Genomic DNA, 27653 nt, shown 5'->3' with positions numbered 1-27653 from the left:
GATTTCTCACTCACTTGTAGCTCAAGTGCATCTTCCCTGGCTCTGTCCAGGTTTCTGCTACTCCTGGACCTCAGCACCAGTCTTCTGTCGCTCTCTGCTGCAGAGCTGAGTTTCTACCACTCCCAGGCCTCAGCTGTTGTGCAGCATGCTGCAGTGGTCTTTGATTGGCGTGTTCTTCCCATTCCCCTACCCTTACTCTACCTGCTATTATGGCTTTTCCCCAGGCCAGTGAACTTCTCGCACCTTCTTAACATAGTGCTGCAGCCAGGGCCCGCCGCTCCTCCCCCCCCCCCCCCCCCCCGAGGCCCCCCCAATCTTTTCTGCAGCACCATCTGACTGGATGTGAGATAGCCTCAGCTTGACGGTCACATAAAGAGTTGCTGATGGGGAAAATCAGAAATATGGAAAGATTACCCCTAAGCGTATCAATATTTTAGCATCTTTGTCCCAGTTAGGTATATACATATCACTTGATAATGTTTAAAGCAGTGGAAAAACTCAAATGTAGCAACTACAGAATTACATTTTCTGTAGAATACAAGGAGAATAAATTAACAAAGGGATCATGACATAGGAATGTAGGAAAATACAGGACTGAAAGAGCCTGCAATCCATCCACTCCATCAAATGTCTATCCAATTCGCCCTTAAATTTCCACACTATCTGCTTCCACTGCCTTCCTGGGCACTCCATGCGACGCTAACCCTAACATTTAATCTTAATAACTTTATTGGGAATATAATGCGTAGGCATTTGCTGAAGCCTTGATCTCCCATCCCTGTATCCTGGGTTCCCACTGCCTCAAAGGTTGTACCTACCAATTCCTTCCAGCTTGAGCCCTGTCCCCCATTCACTCCTATCATCAATCCTTTCTTCCTCCCATACCAGGACCTGGCCAACATTTGTTTGCTCATCCACTTGTCAGATGTCAGATGGCCTGGCCTTGGTCAACCCAGTATCCAGCGCATACTCCTTGCCTGCCATTTTGTTGTGTGCCTCAGCTTTAATAAAAAGACTTTGTGAAAGAGGGAAAGAGGGAAAATGAAAAACAGACAACAAAAGAAATTGTCTGAGAGGCAGAGAGAGAGAGAGATGTAGGTGGAAACAATAAAACAAAGAAAGGGAGGCAGAAATAATTAGAGTAGAAGACAGAGTTACAGTAAAAGAAATACGTTATTCTTATCTACCATGAAAAATGTTCCTTTTGTAAAGAACAAAATAATTACAATCTCAATGCAGCTCCCTGGAAAAGTGCAGCTGCTATTTTACAGAACAAGAATTATAGAAATGAACTTATTCATGTTCGACTAAGACAGAATGAGTGTTTTTTTGACATTGTCTAACATTTACCCTGTTTAGCTGTTTTCTTTCTCCAAGAATGTAAAGTTAATGATATGAACATTGTAACAAATTACAGTACTTGCTTTTACTGTAGGAGGACATCACAGACATCCCAAAGTTAGCAGATTATCTTAAAATTTTTAGGTAAGTAAAGAAATGCTTTAATTATATCACCTTTATTTTTTCACTTAAAATAAATCAAGAATGTTAATTCATCTGTATTTAATTCAAAAAATTAGAGTCAGTTTTGTGTATGAATTGCAAATAGGTTTTAGGGAATAGGTTGAGATACTTTAAAAGGGTTATATTGGGGATGTAAATATTTGATTGAATTTTATTATGACCATTTTATTGAAAAGAACATAAATAGGAACAGGAGTAGGCCATACGGCCCCTCGAGCCTGCTCCGCTATTCAATAAGATCATGGCTGATCTTCTACCTCAACTCAACTTTCCCGTCCTATTCCAATATCCTTGATTCCCTTATTGTCCAAATATTCAAATATCCATCAATCTCAATGACTGAGCATCCACAATCGTCTGGGGTAGAGAATTCCAAAGATTCACAACCATCTGAGTGAAGAAATTTTTCCTCATCTCAGTCCTAAATGGCCGACCTCTTATCTTGAGACTATGACCCCTAGTACTAGACTCTCCAGCCAGGGGAAGCAGCCTCTCAGCATCTACCCTGTCAAGACCTCTAAGAATTTTATACGTTTCGATGAGTTCACCTCTCATTCTTCTAAATGGCAGAGAATATAGGCCCACTTTACTCAATCTCTCCTCATAGGTTAACCCTCTCATCCCAGGAATCAATCTAGTGAACCTGTATTGCACCCCCTCTAAGGCAAGTATATCCTTCCCTAGGTAAGGAAACCAAAACTGTACACAGTACTCCAGGTGTGGTCTCACCAGACATCTATATAATTGCAGCAAGACCTCCTTACTATTGTATTCCAACCCCCTTGCAATAAAGGCTAACATGCCATTTGCCTTCTTAATTGCTTGCTGTACCTGCATGTTAATTTTCCTGTGATTAGTGTACAAGGACACCCAAATCCCTCTGAATACCAACATTTCTTAGTGTCTCATCTTTCAAAAAATATTCTGCTTTTCTATTCTTCCTACCAAAGTGGATAATTTCACATTTCCCCACATTATACTCCATCTTTTCGCTCACTCACTTATAAAACATATAGCTTTCATTTTAAATATTGAAAGAACACTTTAAACATCTTTAATTTATCCAGCCATCTTAACACAATGTCTTACCAATAGTGGTTACTGATTTGGAGCATCACTTGTGAGCTTTCAGATTTATCCACAATGTTAGTGTTTATATTATGGCCTATAATTTTCAATGAGAGATACCGGGGACATTTTTAAAAAGAACTTTTCACACAATTTCTCTCCACAATTGCTTGAATTCTGCAGCTTCAAATTGTACCCGAATGTAATGGCTTTCTGAGTCCCATTTGATACTTGGATTTATATAGGACCTTATCACTTCAAAACATCTCAAAATAATTCTCACAATGAATAACTTTTTGAACAACTTTGAAGTGAATTGATTGTTATGTAGTCAAATAACAACAACTTGGATTTATAAAGTACCTTAAACGTCAAAAAACATTCCAAGGTGGAAAAGGAGCAGGTGCTGAGACTTTAGGAGTATCAGGAGAGGCGACCAGAAGCTTGGTTAAAGAGATGTGTTTTGAAAAGGCTTTTAAAGGTGGGAGGGACGGAGGGAGACACAGAGGGGTTTATGGTGTTGGTTGAGGGAAGAATTGTCTCAAATACCAAAACTCTCTGCTCTCCTTCAAATAGTGCTTTGGACCTTTAATACTTACCACAACCACCGGAACAGGCAGACTCGGCCTTAGCTTTCCATCTCATCTGAAGGATAGCACCTCTGACATTACTCTTTCAGTACTCTACTTAATCAGCCTAGATTACGAGTCTACGCCCTGGTCTGGGGCTATAGCCCACATCCATTTGACCTAAGGCAAAGTTGCTACCAAATGAGCCAAGCTGACCCTACATGAATGTGCATGTTGCAAGTTTGAAGGGAATAATGATTTAGTTGTGTGGGACCATATGACAGAAAATTTCCTTTGAGAAGGTTCTCCTCCCTGACTGCATCTCCCTCAATCAAGCAAATTTCCTCCAAAACTGTCTTGCCACGAACCCCTTGTCACAAAGCAAATGCAGTGGTTCTCAGTATTTATATTCCAGCACTCACGGCAAAGGAATGAGTGCACACAGGTTCAATCCTCCTAGTTCTTGATATGTGCCATACTAAAATGCGAGGCAGAAGGTTAAGATTGCAGCATTACCATACAGAAGAGAAGGAAACTGAAATTGAGATGTCTTTTTGGAGGCTGCTGAAAGTGAGGACATCAGAAAAGGGCTGGGAGTTCCTTCGCCTGTTCTCATGGCAATATAGTCTTCCCCCTTTTATTTTCAGAAGCTGGTCCTGTCTAGTCAATTACCCACCGCTTTTATGTGAGCCTTCAGGTAGTATGGCTAGTCTTGCATACAATGTAATCTCTAACAGTGGACTTCATTTCTGGTGAACTCATTCTGTAGGCTTTCTTGGCAATGTCCCTTTCCTGAAGAACCACAGCTATTTGTAGTCACCATTATATAATGATAGATAATGCCTACAGAATTATGTTTTGATTACCCATAGGGAATGCAAGTTATGCACATCCGTAATGTCTAAAGTTCTACATGCATAAAGCAAATTTTGGATTACTATTTGGATGGATACACTATAATATTTAATCAGAGGTATTTGTTGCATTTTGTTTCGGTAAAGTTGGATGGTGATGGTCCACTCTGTAATGTTCTAAGTTAATCCTGAATCAGGCTATAATCAAATATAGAAATAGATTATTATATTAAAGGAAATTAAATGCAAGGAACTGGGTTCTCAAACTGAAATAACAGTTGAAATTGCATTGAGTTTTTTAAAAAATGTATTTTTGAGAATTTGTTTCATATTTTAGGCCCAAAAAACTGACACTGAAAGCCTACAAGCAGTACTACTTTATTTTTAAAGATACTTGTTTATCATACTTCAAGAATAAAGAAGCTTCTCAAGGAGAACCAATTGAACAATTAAACCTGAAAGGTGAGAAATCCCTTTTAAAAGTTTATATGGACTTAACATCACTTAAAAAGCCAAGTAACTTGTTCTAAATACTACCAAATTATAATCCGAAATATTGTAACAGTTGCTTAAGTTTCAAATCAAATTGGCAGGGCACTTTATATTCATTTTCCAATAATGCTAACTATGATGAATCAGAACTGGACTATATCCAAGACTTATATGAAACAATTACAGGTTGTGCAATTATTTGGAAACATTTCCACTTTCCATCCATTAAATCCTGTTTACCCCTCTCCCTCCCATAACTACGTAACAGACCCCAGTTTACAGGTCAGGCATGTAAACAACCTCCTCTTCTGCCAAATACCACTTTGTAACCAGTTGGCAAGGGGAAATCTGAGCAATATATCAGTTACTCAGCTCTACATTTTACCCAGTGAACAAGCCAAGAGAAGGAACTCGCAGTGTGGAAAATCATGAACACAAACCTATACCCCATCACAACATAGTGTAGTACATTACATCGTTCACTGTACCATCAGGTCCTATTCTGGACGCCCTTAATTCCATCAGGTCTTAGCTGAATTTGAACTGAATTGCATTATTTTCTACAGCATTGCAGAAAAATAATATATAATACATAAGGTGCTTTACCTCAATTAATTTTTTCAAAACAGTATCTCTCCCAAATTATTTTTCTGTGAGCTTGCAGCTCAGACATCAGAATGCTTTGGCACAGCAACACAAGCCCATCCATTTTTGCTGTCAGGCCTCACCTACGCAGTCACTTCATCCTGGAGCTATTTTTACTAAATCGCTGTGAACATGAATAATTGGGACCTTGGGTACAACAGAGTCCACAGTGTTGCCCTCTTCACAGTATGTCATGGGTTGTACAACATTATTATAATTTCTTCAGTTGATAGGTGCCTAGAATGTTGACTTGAAATAAAAACAGAACATTATTTCTGTTCAAACCTATTCTGAGAATTCTCAAATGGTAGGTTTTTTATTGTTCAGCATCAACCATTTTAATTTCATTAAAATGTGCATTGCAACAGAGAAAAGACTGTTGCAGAAATTATATGAACAATACAGCAGGCACCAGCATACCACCTAAAATTCAATCCATTAAAGCTATTAAAGTCACTAAGAAATTAAAAAATTGGATGCAAATAGTTCTAATTTGGAAGGCGTGAATAGGATTCTGTTGAAAAGCTGTCGCGGAAAAGAGTGACCGTAGCCTGTGACACCTGTAATGTACACACTTCCTCTTCTGCTACTCTTTAGTAAATAACATTTTGATGAATTTGAACTGCTAAGAAGGAAAAAACATCAGCTTTTTAACTCTTAAGTATCGGAATTTAGCTTATTCTATATTTTCCTTAAGGAGGCCAAGGTTTCTAAAATGGAGAGAGGGAGAGAAACACTGGGGCGGGGGGGCGATGGAATGGCAAGAGAAAATTGAGGACGGAGTAAAGAGAGAGAAGTTGAAATTTTCTCTCCAATTACACTGCTGGCTACTTCTCTCCCAGTCTGCCATTCAATTTTCATCAAAGTTTCTCTCCTACGTTCCAACCTTTTACAGCTAGCTTTTCGAAAACTTGTCACCATGGTTGCCATCTGAAATCTTCAAATAGCTAAGTATGTTGGCTCAAAGTAATTACTTTCCTTGAGACAATAAGGGTAACTTTCTGAAATCCTGCTCCAGGCACACAGCCTCGCCACTGGGAGTGCTTATCAGTAATTGGGGTACACAGTCCCCACATTTTTCAATCTGTGGTAGTGCAGTTTCATAAAATTATCCCTAATGACAAAGCTGCTTTGTTATATTAGTGCCAGTTGTCTTTAATAAGTAGAGTAATTTATAAAGCTACAATGCCACAGTATCTCAGAATGAAAAGGATTAGTCTGGGGTTAGAATTAATCCAAGAAACACCATAGCCTTGAACACTCGTACTCCAAAAACAAACACAAGCACACGAGAACCCTTTATTCAATTTCTGTGTCACATTTCATCTCTCACTTAATTATTTGCTTTGAAACTTTGCCTAATACAGGATGTGAAGTTGTACCAGATGTGAACGTAGCAGGACAGAAATTTGGGATCAAGTTGCTGATTCCTGTGTCTGATGGCATGAATGAAGTGTATGTAAAATGTCAACATGTAAGTGTTCTATTATAGGTTTTATGAATTCACAGGAGTTAACACTAGTGAAATTTTTCTTTGGTGAATCTGAGAATACATTTCTCAGCACTAGACAGGCCAAGATGGTATTTTTACTTAACAACAATAACAAGTATCTAGGGGTTAGGGACTAGCTGGTCCTTGTTGCTCAGCATCCCCCAACTTTCCCCTAATGGAATGATTAAAAGACTGATCACTCATTGAACGTATAACTATTTGTTTTAACAAGCATGACAGGAGTCTGAGATGACTCTATTCCTCTCTTTTTAAAAATCCTGGACACTTATAGATATACTTTTTGCATGGAGGTCAACTCCAACATGGCTTTTGAAGCAAAGTAAATACTTGCTTCTTTATATTTTGCATTTATATTAAAATATTGATGAGGTGGGGAGGAAGATACCATTTTTTCCTTCCCATCACAGATCCCTGTAGGACTCTACTAGTAACCGGTCTCCACGCAGAACAACTTCTAATAACCCTCTGCCTGCAAGAACGCAACAAATTCCCTATCCAATCCAGGATCTTATAAACTAACCCATTGTGCAACACCTTGTCAAAAGCTTTCTGAAAGTCCAAACGAATAAGGCTACTTCATCCACCAACTTAGCTACTTCCTCAAAAAATTCATCTAAGTTGGTGAGACATAACTTTCTTTTCCAGAAACCATGTTGGGAATGTTGAATAACACCTACTCTGTCAGGGTGGTCATATTTCAAATGGTTTTTTCCAACAACTGTCCAATAACTGAAGTTAAGCTAATGGACCTATAATTTCCTGTTTCTGAATTGCTGCCCTTTTTAAATATTGGTACTACATTAGCCTCCCTCCAATCCATAGGACCAATCCCGGTCTCTAATGAGCTATTAAATATATAAACCAGGGGCTCAATTAACACATCCACTAATTTAGGGAGCATTGGAAACAATTGTTATTGTATCATCCATAAATTAAGCACTGCCTACTAATTGGCTGTCAGTTAGCTATTTTTATTTAAAAAAAACTCCTTAAAGTCAATAATATCATTGACATTTCGTTGTGGTTTCACTTCATGCTACAATCTAAGTATGGAATAGATTACTGCCATGAATCGAATTGAAGACTTGGTGGGAAGCATTGCAAAAGCCAATGGACCGGGTTCTTGATTCATCAGGGGGCAGAGATATACAAGCTTAGCATTTAGTCAGAAGAGAGATAAAAATGGTCTGAGTGCCTGGTAAACCTGGACCCAAATGTCAGACAGATGAGCTGACAGTTTTTTTTTTCGAGTTATTGCCTGCTCAGTTTTAGATTTGATAACTATATTTTAAATTCCCCAGATTAACTGTGCTTTCTACCTTTTGGCATTCTGAATGATTTATATTAACACCGGGGGTTTGTGGTTAACTGCAGGAAATACAGTATGCTAAATGGATGGCTGCCTGCAGACTGGCTTCAAAGGGCAAGACGATGGCCGATAGTTCATACCCCACAGAGATTTACAACATTCAGTCTTTCTTAAAGATGAAGAATGTAAATTCTGTGCCGCAGGTGACGCGTGACCCAAATGCCATGGACATGAACCCGGAATCATTGGTGTCACCAAGATACTTGAAAAAGTTCAAAACTAAACAGGTACTGAAATATAGTCAGTCTCTTATTGATACAATTATATATTATGCTGTCTGTAAATTTATCCTGGCAGTCTGAATTGCTAGGATAAAATTAAAGTACTTTTGACTCTATTGTATAAAATGCCACATGAAACTAAAGAGTGCTAATGTAATTTTTCTTTAATATATAACATGCAGATCTAAACACCCTCTATGAAAAATTCCATTTATTTTTATTTGATTTATTATTTCTGCAAAGCATATTCCTCCCCCTCCAAATTTTAATTTTATTTGCTCCCCTCTATTTTAGTTTTATGAGCCATGTGCCAAGCACCTGTCCTTCAACAAAAGTGCAGTTGGGTTATCCAGGCCTCAGCTAATGCCATTCTGAAACTGTATGCTAGGAAGTATGCAAAGGTTCACACTGCAACAGGTTAAGGATGTGCTGCAGTGCAGACTTATTCTAGTGACTAGCATAGAGTTTAGAACAGGCTGCTTCTAATACTAATTTTACCTCAAAACTTCCTTATGACATAGCACCCTTTGTAAGAAAAATACCCAACTTGTTATGGTTTGGGCTTTCTCGTAACATTTTTGCCTTGTGTTCACAGTAAAAAGCTGGTTTCCATAAGCGGGCTCCTGTGAACTGAAACCTTCACCTTTATACATGCTGTAAATGAGGTAGAGTGCACAAGATTAACAATTACCCTTTGATCATGTCATCAACCATATGTGGAATATCCACCAACATTCTGCTGTTCCTTCGAAAAATGGAAAATGCCATACTGCCAAGCTAATACTAATAATCACATTTATTTACAGGCTGAATATACTGAAGCAGTAATACACAAACAAGGTGCTTAAAGTACAATAATTTAAACAATCAAAATAGAATCAGTCCACAAGAATTAAAATATATCTTTCTTTAAACGTATTACTTGTATGGCTTGATAACTCACATGTTCTGATTGTGTAGACAATTATGCCTATTGGTCATCACTGCCACAGAAACAGTGGGGTTCATCCAGAGATGCAACTGGCTGAAGACAGTTTTTAAAATCACATTTATATTGTCTAACTGTAGTTGATGTGAACTAATATTTATAAAGCTTGCTGCTCTAAGGTTTTTCAGTGCTGCCAGCACTCGATGCATTGCTGCTAGGCCAAACTATTAGAGTCAATATTAATAATACACACGTAGAAGATTTTCTTTAAATGACATAGCATTTGGTGTATTCCTGCTCCCTTTAGTGTTACCAGATTAAAATGAACTAAACATTTAATTTCAGAATCACCCTCCAAACTCGAATAATGTTACAGTCCTTCTGGAATTGCTGGTTATACTGAGAATCAGAGAGTCACCGTTCAATATAAACTTGCGTTGAAAATGCAGCTGTAGTAACTATATAGCATACGTTACAAAATATAAGTCATTCCTCACTCAATAGTTTTCTCCTTAACTATAACTGTGTTTAGTTTTTGTACTGTACTTACTGACTGTATTTGCAAGACATCAGCCCGTGTATAATATAGATGTTTTCGATTTAAAAAATGTCAAAAAATTGTCAATGCTTCCGAGGAACATTAGGAACAGGAGTAGGCCATTTAGCCCCTCGAGCCTGCTCTGCCATTCAGTTAGACCTTGGCTGATCTGCACCTCAAATCCATTTACCTGCCTTTGCTCCATATCCCTTGATACCGTTTACTTAACAAAAATCTATATCAGTCTTAAAAGCTCCAATTGTCGTAGGATGCACAGTCTTTTGGGCCGGTCGGTGGGGGGGGGGGGGAAGGGGACGCGCGTGGGTAGGGAAAGAGTTCCAGATATCTACTACCCTTTGTGTGAAAAAGTGCTTCCTGATTTCACTCCTGAACGGCCTCGCTCTAATTTTATTATGTCCCCTTGTTCTTGAATGCCGCACCAGATGAAATAGTTTCTCCGTACCTACCCTATAAAATCCTTTTAACATTCTAAACACCTTGAACAGATCACCCCTCAATCTTCTACACTCAAGGGAATACAAGCTAAGTTTATGCAACCTGTCCTTATAATTTAACCCTCTAAGCCCCAGCATCATTCCGGTGAATCTATGCTGCACCGGCTCCGAGGCCATTATATCCTTTCTAAGGTGCAGTGCCCAAAACTCAATGCAGTACTTTAGATGGGGTCTGACCAAGGCTCTAGACAACTGAAGTATAACTTCCTCCCCTCTCTATTCCAGCCCCCTTGAGATAAAGGCCAACATTCCATTAGCCTGTTTGATTTTTGTACCAATCTACTAGCTTTTAATGATTTGTGTACTTGGACTCACAAATCTCTTTGCTTCGCTACAGTTCCTAGTTTCTCACCATTTAGAAAATACTCTGATCTATCTTTTTCGGGTCCAAAGTGGATGACCTCACACTTGCCCACATTGGACTCCATTTGCCATAGTTTTGCCAACTCACTTAATCTGTCCATGTCCCTTTGCAACTTCCTTCTCTCATCTGCACTACATACTGTCCCTCCTAACTTAGTGTTATCTGCAAACTTGGATATATAACACTCTATTTCTTCATCCAAGTCATTGATAAATATGGTGAAAAGTTGAGGCCCCAGACCAGACCCCGGGGAACACTACTTGTCACATCCCGCCAGTTTGACCACCATCTGTATCTCCTACCAACCGTAATCAGCGCCTCCCCCCATGGACAAAAGGAGAGACAGATGGCAAAATAGTAAGGAGAGAGAAAGAAAATCAGGACCTAGAAAAAAAACAAAAAAGAGGCTAGAGACAAAGAAGAATAGAGACCGTATCCTGTGACTTTGCATGTGTAATGCCATGGGAGATTCACTAGTATAATATATATTAGATAATTCTTCCACCTTTTGAGGTTCTTCTGTACCAACTACCATTTCCTGATCAACAGTATAGACAGGCGGAAAATGCTGGAAATACTCAGGTCAGGCAGCATTGGTGGTGAAAGAAATAGAGTTCACATTTCAGGTATTAATATTAATATTGAGTCCAGAAGGTTATAAAGTGCCTCATCGAGCTTCATTGGAACAGTGTAGGAGGCCAAGGACAGAGAGGTCAGAGCGAGAGTGGGACGGAGAATTAAAATGGCAAGCGACTGGAAACTCAGGGTCACACGTAGGAACTGAATGGAGATTTGCAGCAAAGTGATCACCCAATCTGTGCATGGTCTCCCCAGTGTAGAGGAGACCGCATTGTAAGCAGTGACTACAGTATACTAAATTGAAAGTACAAGTAAATCGCTGCTTCACCTGGAAGGAGTGTTTGGGGCCCTAGACAGTGGGAAGGGAGATGGTGAAAGGGCAGTTGTAGTATCTCCTGTGCTTGAAGAAGGGGAGCAGGTGTTGGGGGTGATGGAAGGGTGGACCAGGGTGTCACGGAGGGAACAGTCCCTTTGGAATGCTGAAAGAGAAGGGGAAGGGAACACGAGTTTCGCGGTGGCATTGCACTGGAGGTGGCGGAAATGGCGGAGGATGATCCATTGACTATGGAGGCTGGTGGGGAACCCCAACGTGGTTCTGAGAGGGAGGGAAAGGGGTGAGGGCAGAAGTGCGGGAAATGGGACGGACACTCTCGAGGGTCCGGTCAACCACAGTGGTGGGGGGGCGGGGGGGGAATCTTCAGTTGAGGAAAAAGGAAGACATATCGGAAGCACTGGTGTGGAAGGTGGCATCGTTGGAACAGATGCAACGGAGATGGAGAAACTGGGAGAATGGAATAGAGTCCTTACAGAAAGCGGGGTGGGAGGAAGTGTAATCAAGGTAGCTGTGGGAGTCGATGGGCTTATAGTAGATATTGGTTGAGAGCCTATCCCTAGAAATGGAGATACTGAAGTCAAGGAAGGGAAGGGAAGAGTCAGAGATGGACCATATGAAGGCGAGGGAGGGGTGGAATTTGGAAGCAAAGTTGATAAATATATTCCAATCTGGGGCGAGAGCAGGAAGCAGTACCGGTACAGTAATCAATGTAACAAGGAAAAGAGGTGTTGGGGGGTGGGGGAGTCCTGAGTATGACTAGAACAAAGAATGTTCAACGTATCCCACGAAAAGGCAGGCATAGCTCGGACCCATACAGGTTCCCATAGAGATACCTCTTATTTGGAGGAAGTGAGTGGAGTCAAAGGAAAAGTTGTCCAATGTAAGAACAAGTTCAGCCAGGCGGAGGAGGGTGGTGGTGGATGGGGACTGGTTGGGCTTCCGTTCAAGGAAGAAGCGGAGGGCCCGTAGGCCGTCCTGGTGGGGGATGGTGGTGCAGATGGACTGGACGTCCGTGGTGAAAAGGAGACGGTTAGGGCCGGGGAACTAGAAACTTAAAATGGCAGAGAGCGTCTGATGTAGGTCAGAAGAGACTGGACAAGGGGAGAAAACAAAAAAAAAGTCTGGATAGGAAGAAATCATTTCCTTGGGGCAAGAACATGCTCAAATGATGGGTCTACCAGGGCAGTCCTGCTTGCGGATCTTGGGAAGGAGGTAGAAGCGGGCTGTGCGGGGTTGGGGGACTATGATGTTGGAGGCCATGGGGTGGGGCGGGAGGGAAGATCTCCAGAGGAAATGAGGTCAGTGACAGTCTGGGAAACTATGGCTTGATGTTCGGCAGTGAGGTCATGATCCAGGGGGAGGTAGGAGGAGGTGTCAGAGAAGTTGGCGTTCAGTCTTCGCAAGGTAGAGGTCTGTGCATCAAACAACAACAGCGCTGTCCTTGTCAGCAGGTTTAATGACAATGTCAGGGTTGGACCTGAGAGAACGGAGTGCTGCAAGTCCAGAGGGAGGTTGGTTAGAGTGAGTGAGGGAAATAGAGCAATTGAGTCAGCCAATGTCACGCCAGCAGTTCCCAATGAAAAGATCAAGAGAGGGTAAGAGGCCAGAGGGGGGGATCCAGGTGGAATGAGAATTCTGAAGACGGGAGAAAGGGTCTGCTGTGCGGGGGTGGGGAGAAGACAACGGAAGAAGAGCTTAGCAACTTGTTGAGCTCGAAATTCATTGAGATGGGGGCGTAAGGGGATGAAGCTGAGGTCTTTGCTGAGGACTGACCAAACGATGTCAGAGAGGGGAAGGTCAGAGAGGATAGTGAAAACATGACAAAGGGTGAGATTGGAAGGGGGGATGGGGTCAGAGGAAAGTGAGGGTGAAGAAGGATCAGGAGGGACGTGGTATCTAAGGGTTGCTGAAGCTTGCGGTCCTAGACACCTGAAAGGAAGACAAGAAGTTTTTTGTTAAAGCACCGGATGAGGTGAAGGATGAAATGGAACTGCGGACCAGGGCAACTCAAATAGAGTGAGTCGGTGCTACTGAAGAGAGAGGTCGAGAGCGTGCATGTCGCAGTGTATGGTGTTGAGCGGGGATCTCAGGAAGCGGTGAGAGCAGTGGTTCGGGGAACGCTGAATATCATGGAAATATCTGTAATCACGGGTAGATCCGAAACATGATGGGAGGAATTTAAATTGAAATCCATGTGGAATAAGTCGGAGCCAGAGACAGTTGCTAAGGAAAGAGATATGGCTGTGAAAGTGAGTTTTAGTAGATACCTGATCAAACACAAGAAGGGAAACAGAAAGCAATGAACATGGTAAAAGAGGCAATGGGAAATCTCGGATAGAAGAGCAAAACTTCTTCAAGGTGGGAATTCCAGGGAGAGAAATGACAGGAAGATCTACAGCTTCTCTAAACCCATCTTTTGTTTCTTTACTTGTCCCATTACCACCCCCTTTCCCTTGCACCATCATCCCTTTTGTCATTTAATCCTGCCTTCCACCCTATCACAGACCTTTCCTTTTGTTCTTTCCTCCTCTCCTCCCCCACATTTCCCTGGCTCTGTACTTACTTACTCCAAGGCGGCCTTCGGGACACACGACAACGCAAAATTGTCGAGCAAAAATTGATAGCCAAGTTCCGCACCCATGAGGACGGCCTCAACCAAGATCTTGGGTTCATGTCACACTACACGTAACCCCACCAGCAGGAAAAAAAAGTTATCTGTTTTTAATACAACTGGACATTCTCTCTCTCTCTCTCTCTCTCTCTCTGCCTTTCGGGTCTCTTTCTCTCTCTGGCTTTGTAATCTGACCCATTGTGTATTCAGTATACTGGGATGTACTGTTTTCCGTGGCTAACCTGTCTGAACACCAACGACACCTTTGATTGGTGTGATCGTGTCCCAGCCTAATATAAGATATGCGATTTGAGAACCTTTCACTCACTCACTCACCTGACGAAGAAGATAATCTCCGAAAGCTTGTGATTTTCAAATAAAACTGTTGGACTATAACCTGGTGTTGTAAGATTCCTTACATTTGTCCACCCCAGTCCATCACCGGCATCTCCACATCATTACTTTAGTATAGACAGGCTGCTTGTTTGCCAATGCTACAATCTATAGTCCACTAGAAAATGTGAGAGTGAAATGGTAGTTAACTCACTCTGAATGAATTCTTAATTTTAAAAAGGATCTTTTAAAAAAAACGCAGAGGAACAGCACAGACAAGCTATAGTCTATCCATATCAGCATCTCTGTAGTCAGACACTAATTTCTGACAGTATGTGGTATTGAAGGAGTTAGATACAAAAGTGGGTACACTCAATATTGCATCTGTCATTATGCTCAATCTTGTATGACTGCAGATGTCAATAGAAGCAAATTTAAGGTGTATTATTATGAGATTAAAAATGCTTCATTTTGTACATATGGGTTTTAGCCCTTTTACAATAAAGGATGTTAAGACCTGTCCTTAATGATTTAAGATCAAATTCTTGTCATAGGACAATACGTTAATGAATCACTGGTTGGTGAAGGGAACAAGTTGACTTCCTTTTCAATCTGTCCTTTCTTCCTCAGAGAAAATGCTCAAACCACTCTGGACTTGTACACACAAGTACTTGGGGTATGTGTGTTGTACGAACACACACATATACGATTGATCATAAAGCCACCTTAGAGTTAGTGTGTTTGTGTGACAGCAGTAGTACTACAATAAATCCTTTCTTGAATGTTTGGTTTTCAGTTGACAACACGCATCCTTGAAGCGCATCAAAATGTCGCACAGATGACACTGGTCGAAACCAAGATGCGGTTTATCCAGGCATGGCAGTCTCTGCCAGAGTTTGGTGTTTCTTATTTTATAGTCAGGTAAGTGATATCAGACTGCAGGAACATGGTCAATATGCCCTGCCAAAGCAAACCCAATACATTTATGTTAGAACATGTAAAGGTAAATGAGACATAAAGAATGGCCAGCTTTATCATTTATATGTACTCATACCTCCCACATCTCACTTTATCCAATGGAAATGAATGCTGAACAAATGTGAACAATGACAAAAATTAATGAAATTGTTATATGAAGTTATATTTCTGGGAATAATACCACCCATTTTATCATCAAAACTTCACTATAAAACAGAACTGCTGACCATATCAGTCTAGATTTGGTGCTATTCCAATTAGCTGGGCCCTTCCCAATGATTCAGTGAATTTTATATCTTAAGTGAGGATGGGCAAATTGTTATGCTGTAATTTTATAAAAGCTTACATATTTGTACAAAAATACAAGTACTTAATTGCTGCTAATTTTGAGGCACAAAACACATTGATAAACTGTAAATACCACAGTTAATTATGAGACCTCGTCCATGTAATTGAAAAACTAGACAAATAAAGCTTAATTTAAATATTCACATTAAATTACTTATGTAGGATATCTTGCAAGGAAAAAACTTGAATCAAGTATAGTTTTCCTGCTTTCTTCACAATAATTGTTCGATTTAAGTTTAAAAAGTTATAAATGATTTTAAAAAACAAGATTATCCATGTTTTATCTAATTAAACAGAATTTTAAAAAATTACTGTTACTGAGGTGTATTTAAACACATTTGCTAATATCTGTAGCATAGAGAAGTAGACAATTTACCGCAAATGCATTTTTTCCACATGTTCCCAATATTGAATAAGTTATATCCCCCTGTTCCTGCTCCACTTGTCCTCCTGCCCGCAAACTATCTTCCAGTCAATACAAAGACACATGACATGCTGCCAGCCCTGTGTCATTACTAACCTGTAAATGGCCCACTAAAGTGCAAGAGTAATTCTCCCTCTGTGGCAAAGCATCTGACTTCTATTCGCCTCCTTCCAACAGCAACACACAAAACCAGGAGCCCACTGGTGGGAGAATTGTCGGCACTAACCTGTGTCCTACCACTCCATATAAGGCATTGGAGCTCTACTGCATTGTCTCATGGGTGTACCAACATTAAAGATTCAAAAAAAAAATCTGTACATTAATAGTTATATTAATCTTTCCAAAACCATCTGTATTAATGCTCTGTTTTAGTGAACATGATGTGGAGATGCCGGTGATGGACTGAGGTGGACAAATGTAAGGAATCTTACAACACCAGGTTATAGTCCAACAATTTGGACTATAACCTGGTGTTGTAAGATTCCTTACATCTGTTTTAGTGAAGACATTTATCTGTATTACTTTTACAGTATACTCATAACAAGCAACAGCCATCAAAAGTGATCAACAACAACTCGCATTTTAATGGTACCCCTCACTTAGGAGAACATCTCTGGGCACTTCAAAATGGGAAAAGGAGGATGCTGCACTGGAGGTTGGAAAGATTATGAAGGGGAACCAGACTCAGTTGCAGAGAAAGCTGTTTTAAGAAGTAATTGAAGGAAGGGAGCGAAGCAAAGTGATTTAAGAGCATTATTCCAAAGGGCAGAGCCATCGTGACGGAGGACAACCTCGGATGGTGAAGTGGTGGTAGTGGGGACATGCAGTAAGCCAGGGCTGAAGGTGAGGCCGAGGGCAAATGGGAGAAGATTGTTCAGATAAGGTGGGAGGAAACTACGTAGGGATTTGAAAATCAGGACAAGGACCTTGTGTTAATATGCTGGAGCCAGTGGATTTTGAGAAGATCACAAGATAGGGACAGATGAGGATCGCCATACAGCCCATCGTTTCTCATCCGTCCAGAAAGACCCTATAGTCACCTTGTTAAGACTTTGGGCTCTCTCCCAACTCTTTATTTGTAATCACAACAAATGCAGTTTCCAGAGCCAGATTTAGGTCTAACAATCAGAAATTTACACCATTGTGCGTGCAGAGAGCAGGAGTAATGTGCCAAAGGATTAACCCTTTTTACTATCATACCTTGCACCAAATGCTACTTAGATTACCCACCAAGCACCCCTTTCCTCTTCAAAAAGTTGGAAAACACCATTCCATTAGACCATACCATCAGGCTAAAACTAATAACCAAATGTATTTACATGATATTTTGCTGCACGATTATACAGCAGATAATTCAGAATACAGTACTTGACTTACACCCCACTTTAATTTGTTTCCAAAAACATTTTAGAGATTTTATTATTTTAACAGTCTTTTAGCAACGGGGGCATTTTCTGCGATGGGCACGAGTGGAAAACTTGCGGTCGTAGATCGACTAGCCGCCATACATGCCACCCAGTTTCCCTTTCCATTGAAGTCACTTACCCCCAGTGTCTTTGAAGATTGCACGGTGGGCACACACCTACCAATGGAGTCCCATTTCATTGGTGAGATATGAAAACAAGCATTTGAAGCAGGCACTTATATTTCTCCAAACAGCCTTTTGCAGTCTGTGTGGTGAAGGTTCTCCCACAGTGCTGTTAGGAAGGGAGTTCCAGGATTTTGACCCAGCGACAATGAAGGAACGGCGATATATTTCCAAGTCGGGATGGTGTGTGACTTGGAGGGGAACGTGCTGGTTGTGTTGTTCCCATGTGCCTGCAGCTCTTGTCCTTCTAGGTGGTAGAGGTCGCGGGTTTAGGAGGTGCTGTCGAAGAAGCCTTGGCGAGTTGCTGCAGTGCATCCTGTGGATGGTACACACTGCAGCCACAGTGCGCCGGTGGTGAAGGGAGTGAATGTTTGGGGTGGTGGATGGGGTGCCAATCAAGCGGGCTGCTTTGTCCTGGATGGTGTTGAGCCTCTTGAGTGTTGTTGGAGCTGCACTCATCCAGGCAAGTGGAGAGTATTCCATCACATTCCTGACTTGTGCCTTGTAGATGGTGGAAAGGCTTTGGGGAGTCAGGAGATAAGTCACTCGCCGCAGAATACCCAACCTCTAACTTGCTCTTGTAGCCACAGTATTTATATGGCTGGTCCAGTTTAGTTTCTGGTCAATGGTGACCCCCAGGATGTTGATGGTGGGGGATTCGGCGATGGTAATGCCGTTGAATGTCAAGGGAAGGTGGTTCAACTCTCTCTTGTTGGAGATGGTCATTGCCTGGTACTTGTCTGGCGTGAATGTTACTTGCCACTTATCAGTCCAAGCCTGGATGTTGTCCAGGTCTTGCTGCATGCGGGCTCGGACTGCTTCATTATGAGGGGTTGCGAATATACTGCCCACAGGTCCCTGTGTTGATCACTTTGTGTAAGCAATTACCCAACATCAGTCCTAGATTTACCTTTTACCCATTTGATATTTTTAACAGCTCCCTCTCTTCAGGTTCTGGCCCCCTCCCCTTTAAATTTGCTGTCATCACCCACTTCCTCAAAAATAAACACCCTTGACCCCTCTGTCCTTGCAAACTACCGCCCCAACTCCAACCTCCCTTTCCTCTCCTCTCCAAAGTCCTTGAAGGTGTTGTCGCCTCCCAAATCCGTGCCTATCTTTCCAGCAACAATCCCTCCAATCAGGTTTCCGCCCCTGCCACAGTACTGAAACAGCCCTTATCAAAGTCACAAATGACATCCTATGTGACTGTGACCGTGGTGCACACTCTCTCCTCATCCTTCTCGACCTGTCCACAGCCTTTGACATGGTTGATGATACCATCCTCCTCCTCCAACGCCTCTCCTCCGTCGCCCAGCTGGGTGGGACTGCGCTCGCCTGGTTCCATTCTTACCAATCCAGTCGTAGTCAGAGAATCACCAGCAATGGCTTCTCTTCCTGCTCTGCACCTATTCTTTCTGCTTACATGCAGGACTTTACACTTCTATCCATATTAAAGTTTGTTGGCCACTGTTCCTCTCATTTACATATTTTGCCTGGCTTGTTTTAGACAGATGTCCACCCCAGTCCATCACCGGCATCTCCACATCATGTTTTAGACAGGGTGATGCATATGGGAACTTTGCATGAGAGCGGAGTTGGGCCGTGGAGTCTGGATTAAATTGAGTTTGTGAAGGGTAGAACAGTGGAGGCAGGTGAGAAGGGCATTCAAGAAATCATTTTAGAGGAGATAAATGCATGAATTCGAGCTTCAGTGGCAGAGGATGAGAGGTAGGGTTGCAAGTAGGCAATGGACCAGAGGTTGAAGTGTGCACTTTTTGGTTGCTGACCAGATGTGGACCAGCAAGGACAGCTTGGGGTTGAAAAGAATGTTGAGGATGAACTTCGCTTACTTCAGCCTGAGCGGGTGGCTGGGCAAATTGGTGAAGTTCAAACCAGCAGCAGGTAGGTGCTGGCCAGAACCGAAAAGGGTTGCTTCAGATTTGCCAATGTTGAGCTAAAGGAAATTTCAGCTCATGCAAGACTGATGTTAAGATTCCATGCATTGGTTTCTGTACACAAACCCAATAATCTATCTAAATCTGCGCATTTTAGCCTCATAAAATGTTACCACCTTCCAGGTTACTATTGTAATACATAAATTCTATTTCGCATCTAGAAATTAGTACTCAGTTAAGGAGGCTTCTTGGTCCGTAAATAACAAAAGTTATACTTCATAACAAAATATTCAGAGACTACTGCCTGTAAGGAAAAATAACGTAGGATCTTTGTGTGTGTATTACTTAATCGTTGTTAAGGATGTTATGAGATTGCTGCTTTCAAAATAAAGATGCATAAGAAAGTTTGATACTTATTTAAACCCAACTACTTCACACAATTGCCCATTTCTATAGATTCAGAGGAACCAAGAAGGATGAACTGTTGGGAGTTTCTTACAACCGATTAATAAAAATAGATATGGCAACAGGAGACCCTATCGTAACATGGAGATACAGCAACATAAAACAGTGGAATGTCAACTGGGAAATCCGACAGGTGAGTTACAAGTAACCCTATCATCTCACAATCTCAAAAACAGCAGGCACCTTATTTGGCATAACACAAATCAAGAGAATTTCTACCAGTTTTTTTTTGCTAATGTCACTCTATAACCAAGCACTAGGACGTGCACAAGAAACTTAGAAAATAGGAGCAAGAGTAGGCCATTCGGCCCTTCGGGCCTGCTCTGCCATTCAGAATGATCATGGCTGATCGTCTAACTCAGTACCCTGTTCCCGCTTTTTCCCCATATCCCTTGATCCCTTTAGCATTAAGAAATATATCTATCTCCTTCTTGATTATATTTAATGACTTGGCCTCCACTGCCTTCTGTGGTAGAGAATTCCACAGGTTCATCACCCTCTGAGTGAAGAAATTTCTCCTCATCTCACTCCCAAATGGCATACCCTGTATCCTGAGACTGTGACCCCTGGTTCTGGACTCCCCAGCCATCGGGAACATCCTCCCTGCATCTAGTCTGTCTAGTCCTGTTAGAATTTTATGTTTCGATGAGATCACCTCTCATTCTTCTAAACTCTAGTGAATATGGGCCTAGTCGACCCAATCTCTCCTCATACGTCAGTCCTGCCATCCGAGGAATCAGTCTGGTAAACCTTCGTTGCACTCCCTCCATGGCAAGGACATCCTTCCTCAGATAAGGAGACCAAAACTGCACACAATACTCCAGATGTGGTCTCACCAACGCCCTGTATAACTGCAGTAAGACATCCCTGCTCCTGTACTCAAATCCTCTTGCAATGAAGGCCAACATACCATTCGCCTTCCTAACTGCTTGCTGCACCTGAATGCTCGCTTTCAGCGACTGGTGTACAAGGACACCCAGGTCTCGTTGCACCTCCCCTTTTCCCAATCTATCACCATTCAGATAATAATCTGCCTTTCTGTTTTTACAACCAAAGTGGATAACCTCACATTTATCCACGTTATACCGCATCTGCCATGTTCTTGCCCACTCACCCAACTAGTCTAAATCACATTGGAGCCTCTTTGCATCCTCTTCACAGCTCACATTCCACCCCAGCTTTGTGTCGTCTGCAAACTTGGAAATGTTACATTTAGTTCCCTCATCCAAATCATTGATATATATTGTGAATAGCTGGGGCCCAAGCACTGATCCCTGCGGTACCCCACTAGTCACTGCCTGCCACCCGGAAAAAGACCCGTTTATTCCTACTCTCTGTTTCCTGTCTGTCAACCAATTCTCAATCCATGCCAGTATATTCCCCCCAATCCCATGTGCTTTAATTTTGCACACTAACCTCTTGTGTGGGACCTTATCAAAAGCCTTCTGAAAATCCAAATACACCACATCCACTGTTTTTTCCCCTATCTATTCTACTAGTTACATCCTCAAAAAACTCCAGTAGATTTGTTAAGCATGATTTCCCTTTCATAAACCCATGCTGACTTTGTCCAATCCCATTAATGCCCTCCAAGTGTTCTGTAATCACATCTTTTATAATAGACTCCAGCATTTTCCCCACTACTGATGTTAGGCTAACTGGTCTGTAATTCCCTGTTTTTTCTCTCCTTTTTTAAATAGTGAGGTTACATTTGCCACCCTCCAATCTGTAGGAACTGTTCCAGAGTCTAGAGAATTTTGGAAAATGATCACCAATGCCTCCACTATTTCCAGGGCCACTTCCTTTAGTACTCTGGGATGTGGATTATCAGGCCCTGGGGATTTGTCAGCCTTTAGCCCCGTTAATTTCCCTAGCACTATTTTTTTTTACTAATACTGGTTTCCTTCAGTTCCTCCCTCTCACTAGACCCTTGGTTCCCTAATATTTCTGGGAGGATATGTGTGCCCTCCTTTGTGAAGACAGAACCAAAGTATGTGTTTAATTGTTCTGCCATTTCTTTGTTCCCCATTATAATTTCCCCCATTTCTGACTGTAAGGGACCTACATTTGTCTTCACTAATCTTTTTCTCTTGACATATTTATAGAAGCTTTTACAGTCAGTTTTTATGTTCCCTGCTAGTTTACTCTCATACTCTTTTTCCACTCTTTTGCTGAATTCTAAACTGCTCCCAATCCTCAGGCTTGCCGCTTTTTCTGGCAATTTTATATGTCTCCTCTTTGAATCTAATACTATCCCTAATTTCTTTTGTAAGCCATGGTTGAGCCACCTTTCCTGTTTTATTTTTGCACCAGATAGGAATGAAGAATTGTTGTAATTCCTGCACACGTTCTTTAAATATTAGCCATTGCCTATCCACCGTCATCCCTTTTAGTAAAGTTCCCCAATCTATCCTAGCCAACTCGCACCTCATACTTTTGTAATTTCCTTTATTTAGATTCAGGACCCTAGTTTCGGATTCATCTTAATAAGGAATTCTATCATGTTATGGTCGCTCTTCCCTAAGGGACCCCGCACAACAAGATTGTTAATTAATCCTTTCTCATTGCACAATACCCAGTCTAGGATCGCCTGTTCTCTAGTTGGTTCCTCAACGTATTGGTCTAGGAAACCATCACGTACACACTCCAGGAATTCCTCCCCCACAGTATTATTGCTAATTTGGTTCGACCAATCTATATGTAGATTAAAGTCACCCATGATTATAGTTGTACCCTACTGTGGGAGAACCGTCACCACACGGACTGCAGCGGTTCAAGAAGGCGGCTCACCACCACCTTCTCGAGGGCAATTAGGGATGGGCAATAAATGCCGGCCTTGCCAGCGACGCCCACATCCCGTGAACGAATAAAAAAAAAACTTGCATGCGTATCTAATCTCCTGTTTAATGCCCTCCCCTACATCTCCACTACTGTTTGTGGGCCTATAGACAACCCCAACCAATGTTTTCTGCCCCTTGGTGTTTCTTAGCTCCACCCATACAGATTCCACATTGTGATTTTCCGAGCCAGTATCCTTCCTCACTATTGCATTGATTTCCTCCTTTAGAATCATAGAAGTTTACAACATGGAAACAGGCCCTTCGGCCCAACATGTCCATGTCGCCCAGTTTATACCACTAAGCTAGTCCCAATTGCCTGCACTTGGCCCATATCCCTCTATGTTACCCCACCTCCTTTCCCTTTTTGCCTGTCCTTCCTAAATATTGAATAACCCTAGATGTTCAGTTCCCATCCTTGGTCACCCTGCAGCCGTGTCTCTGTAATCGCAACTATATCATAACCGTTAATATCTATCTGCGCTGTTAATTCATCTACCTTATTGTGAATGCTCTGCGCATTAAGACACAATGCCTTTCGACTTGTCTTTTTAAGATTGCTAGTTATCTTAGTTTTATTTTGCACTATGGCCCTATTTGTTTTTCGCCCTTGTTTTCTCTGCCTTCCACTATTGCTTCTTCCCTTTCTGTCTTTTGTTTCTATCCTTATTTCCTCGCTCAGGTTCCCATCCCCCTGCCATTCTAGTTTAAACCTTCCCCAACAGCACTAGCAAACACCCCCGTGAGGACATTGGTCCCGGTCCTGCTCGGAGGTAACCCGTCTCGCTTGTACAGGTCCCACCTTCCCCAGAACCGGTCCCAATGTCCCAGGAATCTAAATCCCTCCCTCCTACACCATCCCTGCAGCCATGCATTCATCTGGTCTATTCTCCTGTTCCTATACTCACTAGCATGTGGCACTGGTAGTAATCCTGAGATCACGCTTTTTAATTTATCTCCTAACTCCTTAAATTCACCTTGCAGGACCTCATCCCTTTTTTTTAAACCTATGTCCGGATATGGACCACGACTACTGGCTGTTCACCCTCCCCCTCTAGAATGCCCTGCAGCCGCTCCACGACATCCTTGACCCTAGCACCAGGGAGGCAACATACCATCCTGGAGTCACGTTTGCGGCCGCAGAAACGCCTATCTATTCCCCTTACAATTGAATCCCCTATCACTATAGCCCTGCCACTCTTATTCCTTCCCTCCTGTGCAGCAGAGTCACCCGTGGTGCCACAAACTTGGCTCTTGCTGCTTTCTCCTGATAAGCCATCTCCCCCAACAGTATCCAAAGCGGTATATCTGTTTGAGAGGGAGATGGCCCCAGGGGACTCCTGCTCTACCTGCTTAGTCCTTCGACTCTTCCTGGCGGTCACCCATTTCTTTTCTTCCTGCGTAATCTTTACCTGCGGTCTAACCACCTCACTGAACATACTATCCACGATAATCTCAGCATCGCGGATGCTCCACAGTAAATCCACCCGCAGCTCCAGCTCCGAAATACGATTAGTCAGTAGCTGCAGGTGGACACACTTCCTGCACACATGGTCGCCAGGGACACCTGTAGTGTCCATGACTTCCCACATAGTGCAGGAGGAGCATATCACGGGTGTGAGCTCGGCTGCCATGACTTGCCTTAGATTAAGCTAGTTAGTTACTCCCTTTATTCCTTTAAATTACTCTTAATTTAGAGAATGTTAACTACCCCAGGGACCTGGATTCACTAAAAAACGCTACTTGCTATAAGAGCTGCAGACCTTACCTTTCATTTTACTTTAGTTACTGTAGAATAGTAGAAATACTTACCTGAACCTACTTACCAATCAGGTGCCTCCACTGTGTCGCGTCACTTTCTGACTCCTGACGCCACTTCGAACTCCGTCGCAGCTGTCGCCTGAAGGCCCCGCTCCCTCTGCTCTGTTCCGCTCCTCTCAGCTGTTTTCAGTGCTCCAAAATCCCGCCTTTTTATGGGACGCTCCTTCTGCTCTGTTCCGCTCCTCAGTTGATTTTTAAAAATCAAACAAATCTTTGATTAAACTAAGAGTTAAATTTGTGATTTTAAAAAAATTATCGAAAGCAATGATTGAAAAATTACAAAGCCTTTTGTATATAGTCCCTCTTCTCGGTATTTCTTAAGCAATCTTTTACACAGATCTATTTAAAAAGTTTATTTTTCCATATAAATCTTATAGTTTACCACTTCCCACTTCATAAAATTACAATTTAAAAATATTTATTTGTCTTTGTGAAACAAGTAATGAGGTGCTTGAAATTTAGGAATTACCGTATCAGAAGTGACAGCATCAGACAAGCTATTATCTCCACACATCTACACTCTGGACAGTAAAATGGTTCTCGAAGGGGAGGAATGCCATCATTTTGATTTAAAGCTTTTACAAATGTAATGCTTGCCACAGAATGATAGTGCTAAATTACACTTCTAAGTTACAAATAATCTTCTTCCAGACATTTAATAAGGAACAAAATTTGAAACTTTTAAGCACTACAGGTATTACAGTCTATAAAATCTGGATAATCACTTTGAAGTACCATTAGCTCTGAATGATAAAACAGGTTTTGAATTCTACAAATTGCACGGAAAACATCTAGGTGGAAATTCTGAGTAAACTTGAGCCTATAAAATTTTGAAGTCCAGGCTATGAAGGATTAGAGCTTCTTGCACACGAGGAACTTTGAAATGACTACTAGGTGATTAAAGTTATTGCAAAATTATTAATTCTAGAAGAGACAGCACCATCTACTGGAAAGTTACTGAACCTATTTATATATAAAAAAAATATTGTAAAGGAAATGGCTGCATGATCTTGAAACCATTAATAATCTGTTGCCTTTTAATTTCAGGTTGAAATTGAATTTGATCAAAGTGTGGCAATAGCACTCACATGTCTCAATGCAGACTGCAAGATCGTTCACGAGTACATTGGCGGTTATATATTTCTGTCAACACGTTCCAAGGACCAAAATGAGACACTGGATGAAGAACTGTTCCACAAACTTACTGGTGGTCAGGATTAATGTAAAAACAGAGAATCTGAACTGTGGTACAATCTTATAGCGAAAAGGCCAAAGATTTCCAAAAATATTGTTATGAAAAAAAAATTATTTACAGCATGCAAGTGTAACATAGTTACGATACAACAGCTACCCATAGGAAAGGCTAAATTCTACACATACATTATATTGTAATTTTTATATATACACTTTCCAGTTTGTTTAAAGCTTTCCAACCAGTAACTGCAATATTATATACGCAGTATATTACAAATTCAGTGTTGGCTGGGTAAGTTAAACTTTTAAAGTAATTGTCACAGAATTTATTGTGCTCTATGCAGTCTTTGTCTCTTTAGCAGGGTAACAGTCATTATTTAACCATTGTATGTTAACCTTAAAATGTACTCATTGCATGGACCGATCTACTAAAAAGGTGTTACTGATATTAAAAATAAATAAATGGCCAAACATAAAACCACTGCACTTTTGTTTGATTATCCTTAGTAAACATAAACTATGCTATCAGCTACTAAAATACTGTCTGAGTTTCAGAGTTAAATATGCTTTTTGTTCCTCCATCCTCGATTAGGGCACATCTACGACAGGATAGGACTTCCACCCATGTGAACCAGGCTATATTTCTGGGGTCATTTAAATGTAGAAGGTGGGCTCCCCGGCTTCCACCAGAGAATCATGCCCATTCAGGGGCAGAGACTTCCTGCTCGGGTGTCTGCAACAGCGAAAGAGCTGGCCAGGGAGTCAGGAAAGTTGTTCACTTCATTGATGGGACCTGAGCAAGGTCATGGTCCAACAGAGCTTGCACAATTTTCAATTTTTGTCCTGGACCCCCTCTGCCAATCTCTGAGTCCAAAGAGTGCGAATGACAAACATTTACCATTTGGCAGGTATAGTTGGCCCCAATGGGTCTGTCCCCTGGAGAACAGTGGAGAGGCAGGCACTGCTTTCTCCGAATTGCTTTCTGCTTCTGCCTGCCCCAGATCTCCCAAAAAATCTGTAGGAGAATAGGAGAGGAGGCAAAAAACCTAGGCCAGTATCTAGGTGACCCACAAGCAATGGTAGAGGCCGTACCCCAAAATTCCCAACACAGCAAGTTCGTAATCTCGGTTAAGTCATCTGGAGCTAGCAGCAGAATTCCCCAATTTGCCAAGGAGGGAGAAAAAAATTTAAATATTAGAGAGGCAGCCAATATGTGCCATTTTCACACAAAATTATGTGTGTTTGAATGGCAGGGGCACAGGATCAGATTGTCTGCCCATGATCTTGGGTTAGAGAACGTAATGTGATGTGATGCAGTGATGGAGTCTGCTGGTGATAATGGGATGGGGAGAAAGAAAAAATGTTTTTTGTATAAACATAAAAAGATTACGGAGGGTTTTACCCCTTGCTGAACCGAATGAGAAAAGCACAGGTCACCCCAAGGGAAGCTCCTGGATCTAAAAGCCTGAGCAGCATTAGCAGAGACCAGAGAACAATTTACTAGACATGGGGCAAAACCCATGTTCTCCAAAATTGCAGGGCTCAATATTTGTTTTCATGTTGCATTTTACTATTGCCGATTAATACCAGCAAACAAGTTTCACTATCTATCTTTGGGCAGATGTTGAAATCTTTATAAATCTACA

At 41.7% G+C, this 27653-nt stretch overlaps 1 protein-coding gene across 1 annotated transcript in view; it reads left to right on the top strand.

Moving 5' to 3' along the window:
• The window catches only part of fermt1 (FERM domain containing kindlin 1), a 74448-nt gene extending 47977 nt beyond the window's left edge, over positions 1 to 26471 (top strand). The window contains exons 9-15 of the mRNA XM_067988400.1: positions 1436 to 1485; positions 4353 to 4477; positions 6520 to 6626; positions 8040 to 8261; positions 15254 to 15378; positions 20147 to 20288; positions 25861 to 26471. Coding sequence (XP_067844501.1) covers positions 1436 to 1485; positions 4353 to 4477; positions 6520 to 6626; positions 8040 to 8261; positions 15254 to 15378; positions 20147 to 20288; positions 25861 to 26034 — 945 coding nt within the window. The 3' untranslated portion in view covers positions 26035 to 26471. The remainder of the gene's footprint in view (positions 1 to 1435; positions 1486 to 4352; positions 4478 to 6519; positions 6627 to 8039; positions 8262 to 15253; positions 15379 to 20146; positions 20289 to 25860) is intronic.
• Positions 26472 to 27653: the final 1182 nt, after the last annotated feature.

Source organism: Heptranchias perlo, chromosome 8 (assembly GCF_035084215.1).
Source record: "Heptranchias perlo isolate sHepPer1 chromosome 8, sHepPer1.hap1, whole genome shotgun sequence".
NCBI lineage: Eukaryota > Metazoa > Chordata > Chondrichthyes > Hexanchiformes > Hexanchidae > Heptranchias > Heptranchias perlo.
Note: the sequence above shows the minus strand (reverse complement) of the source record. Positions and strands in the feature narration are given on the sequence as shown.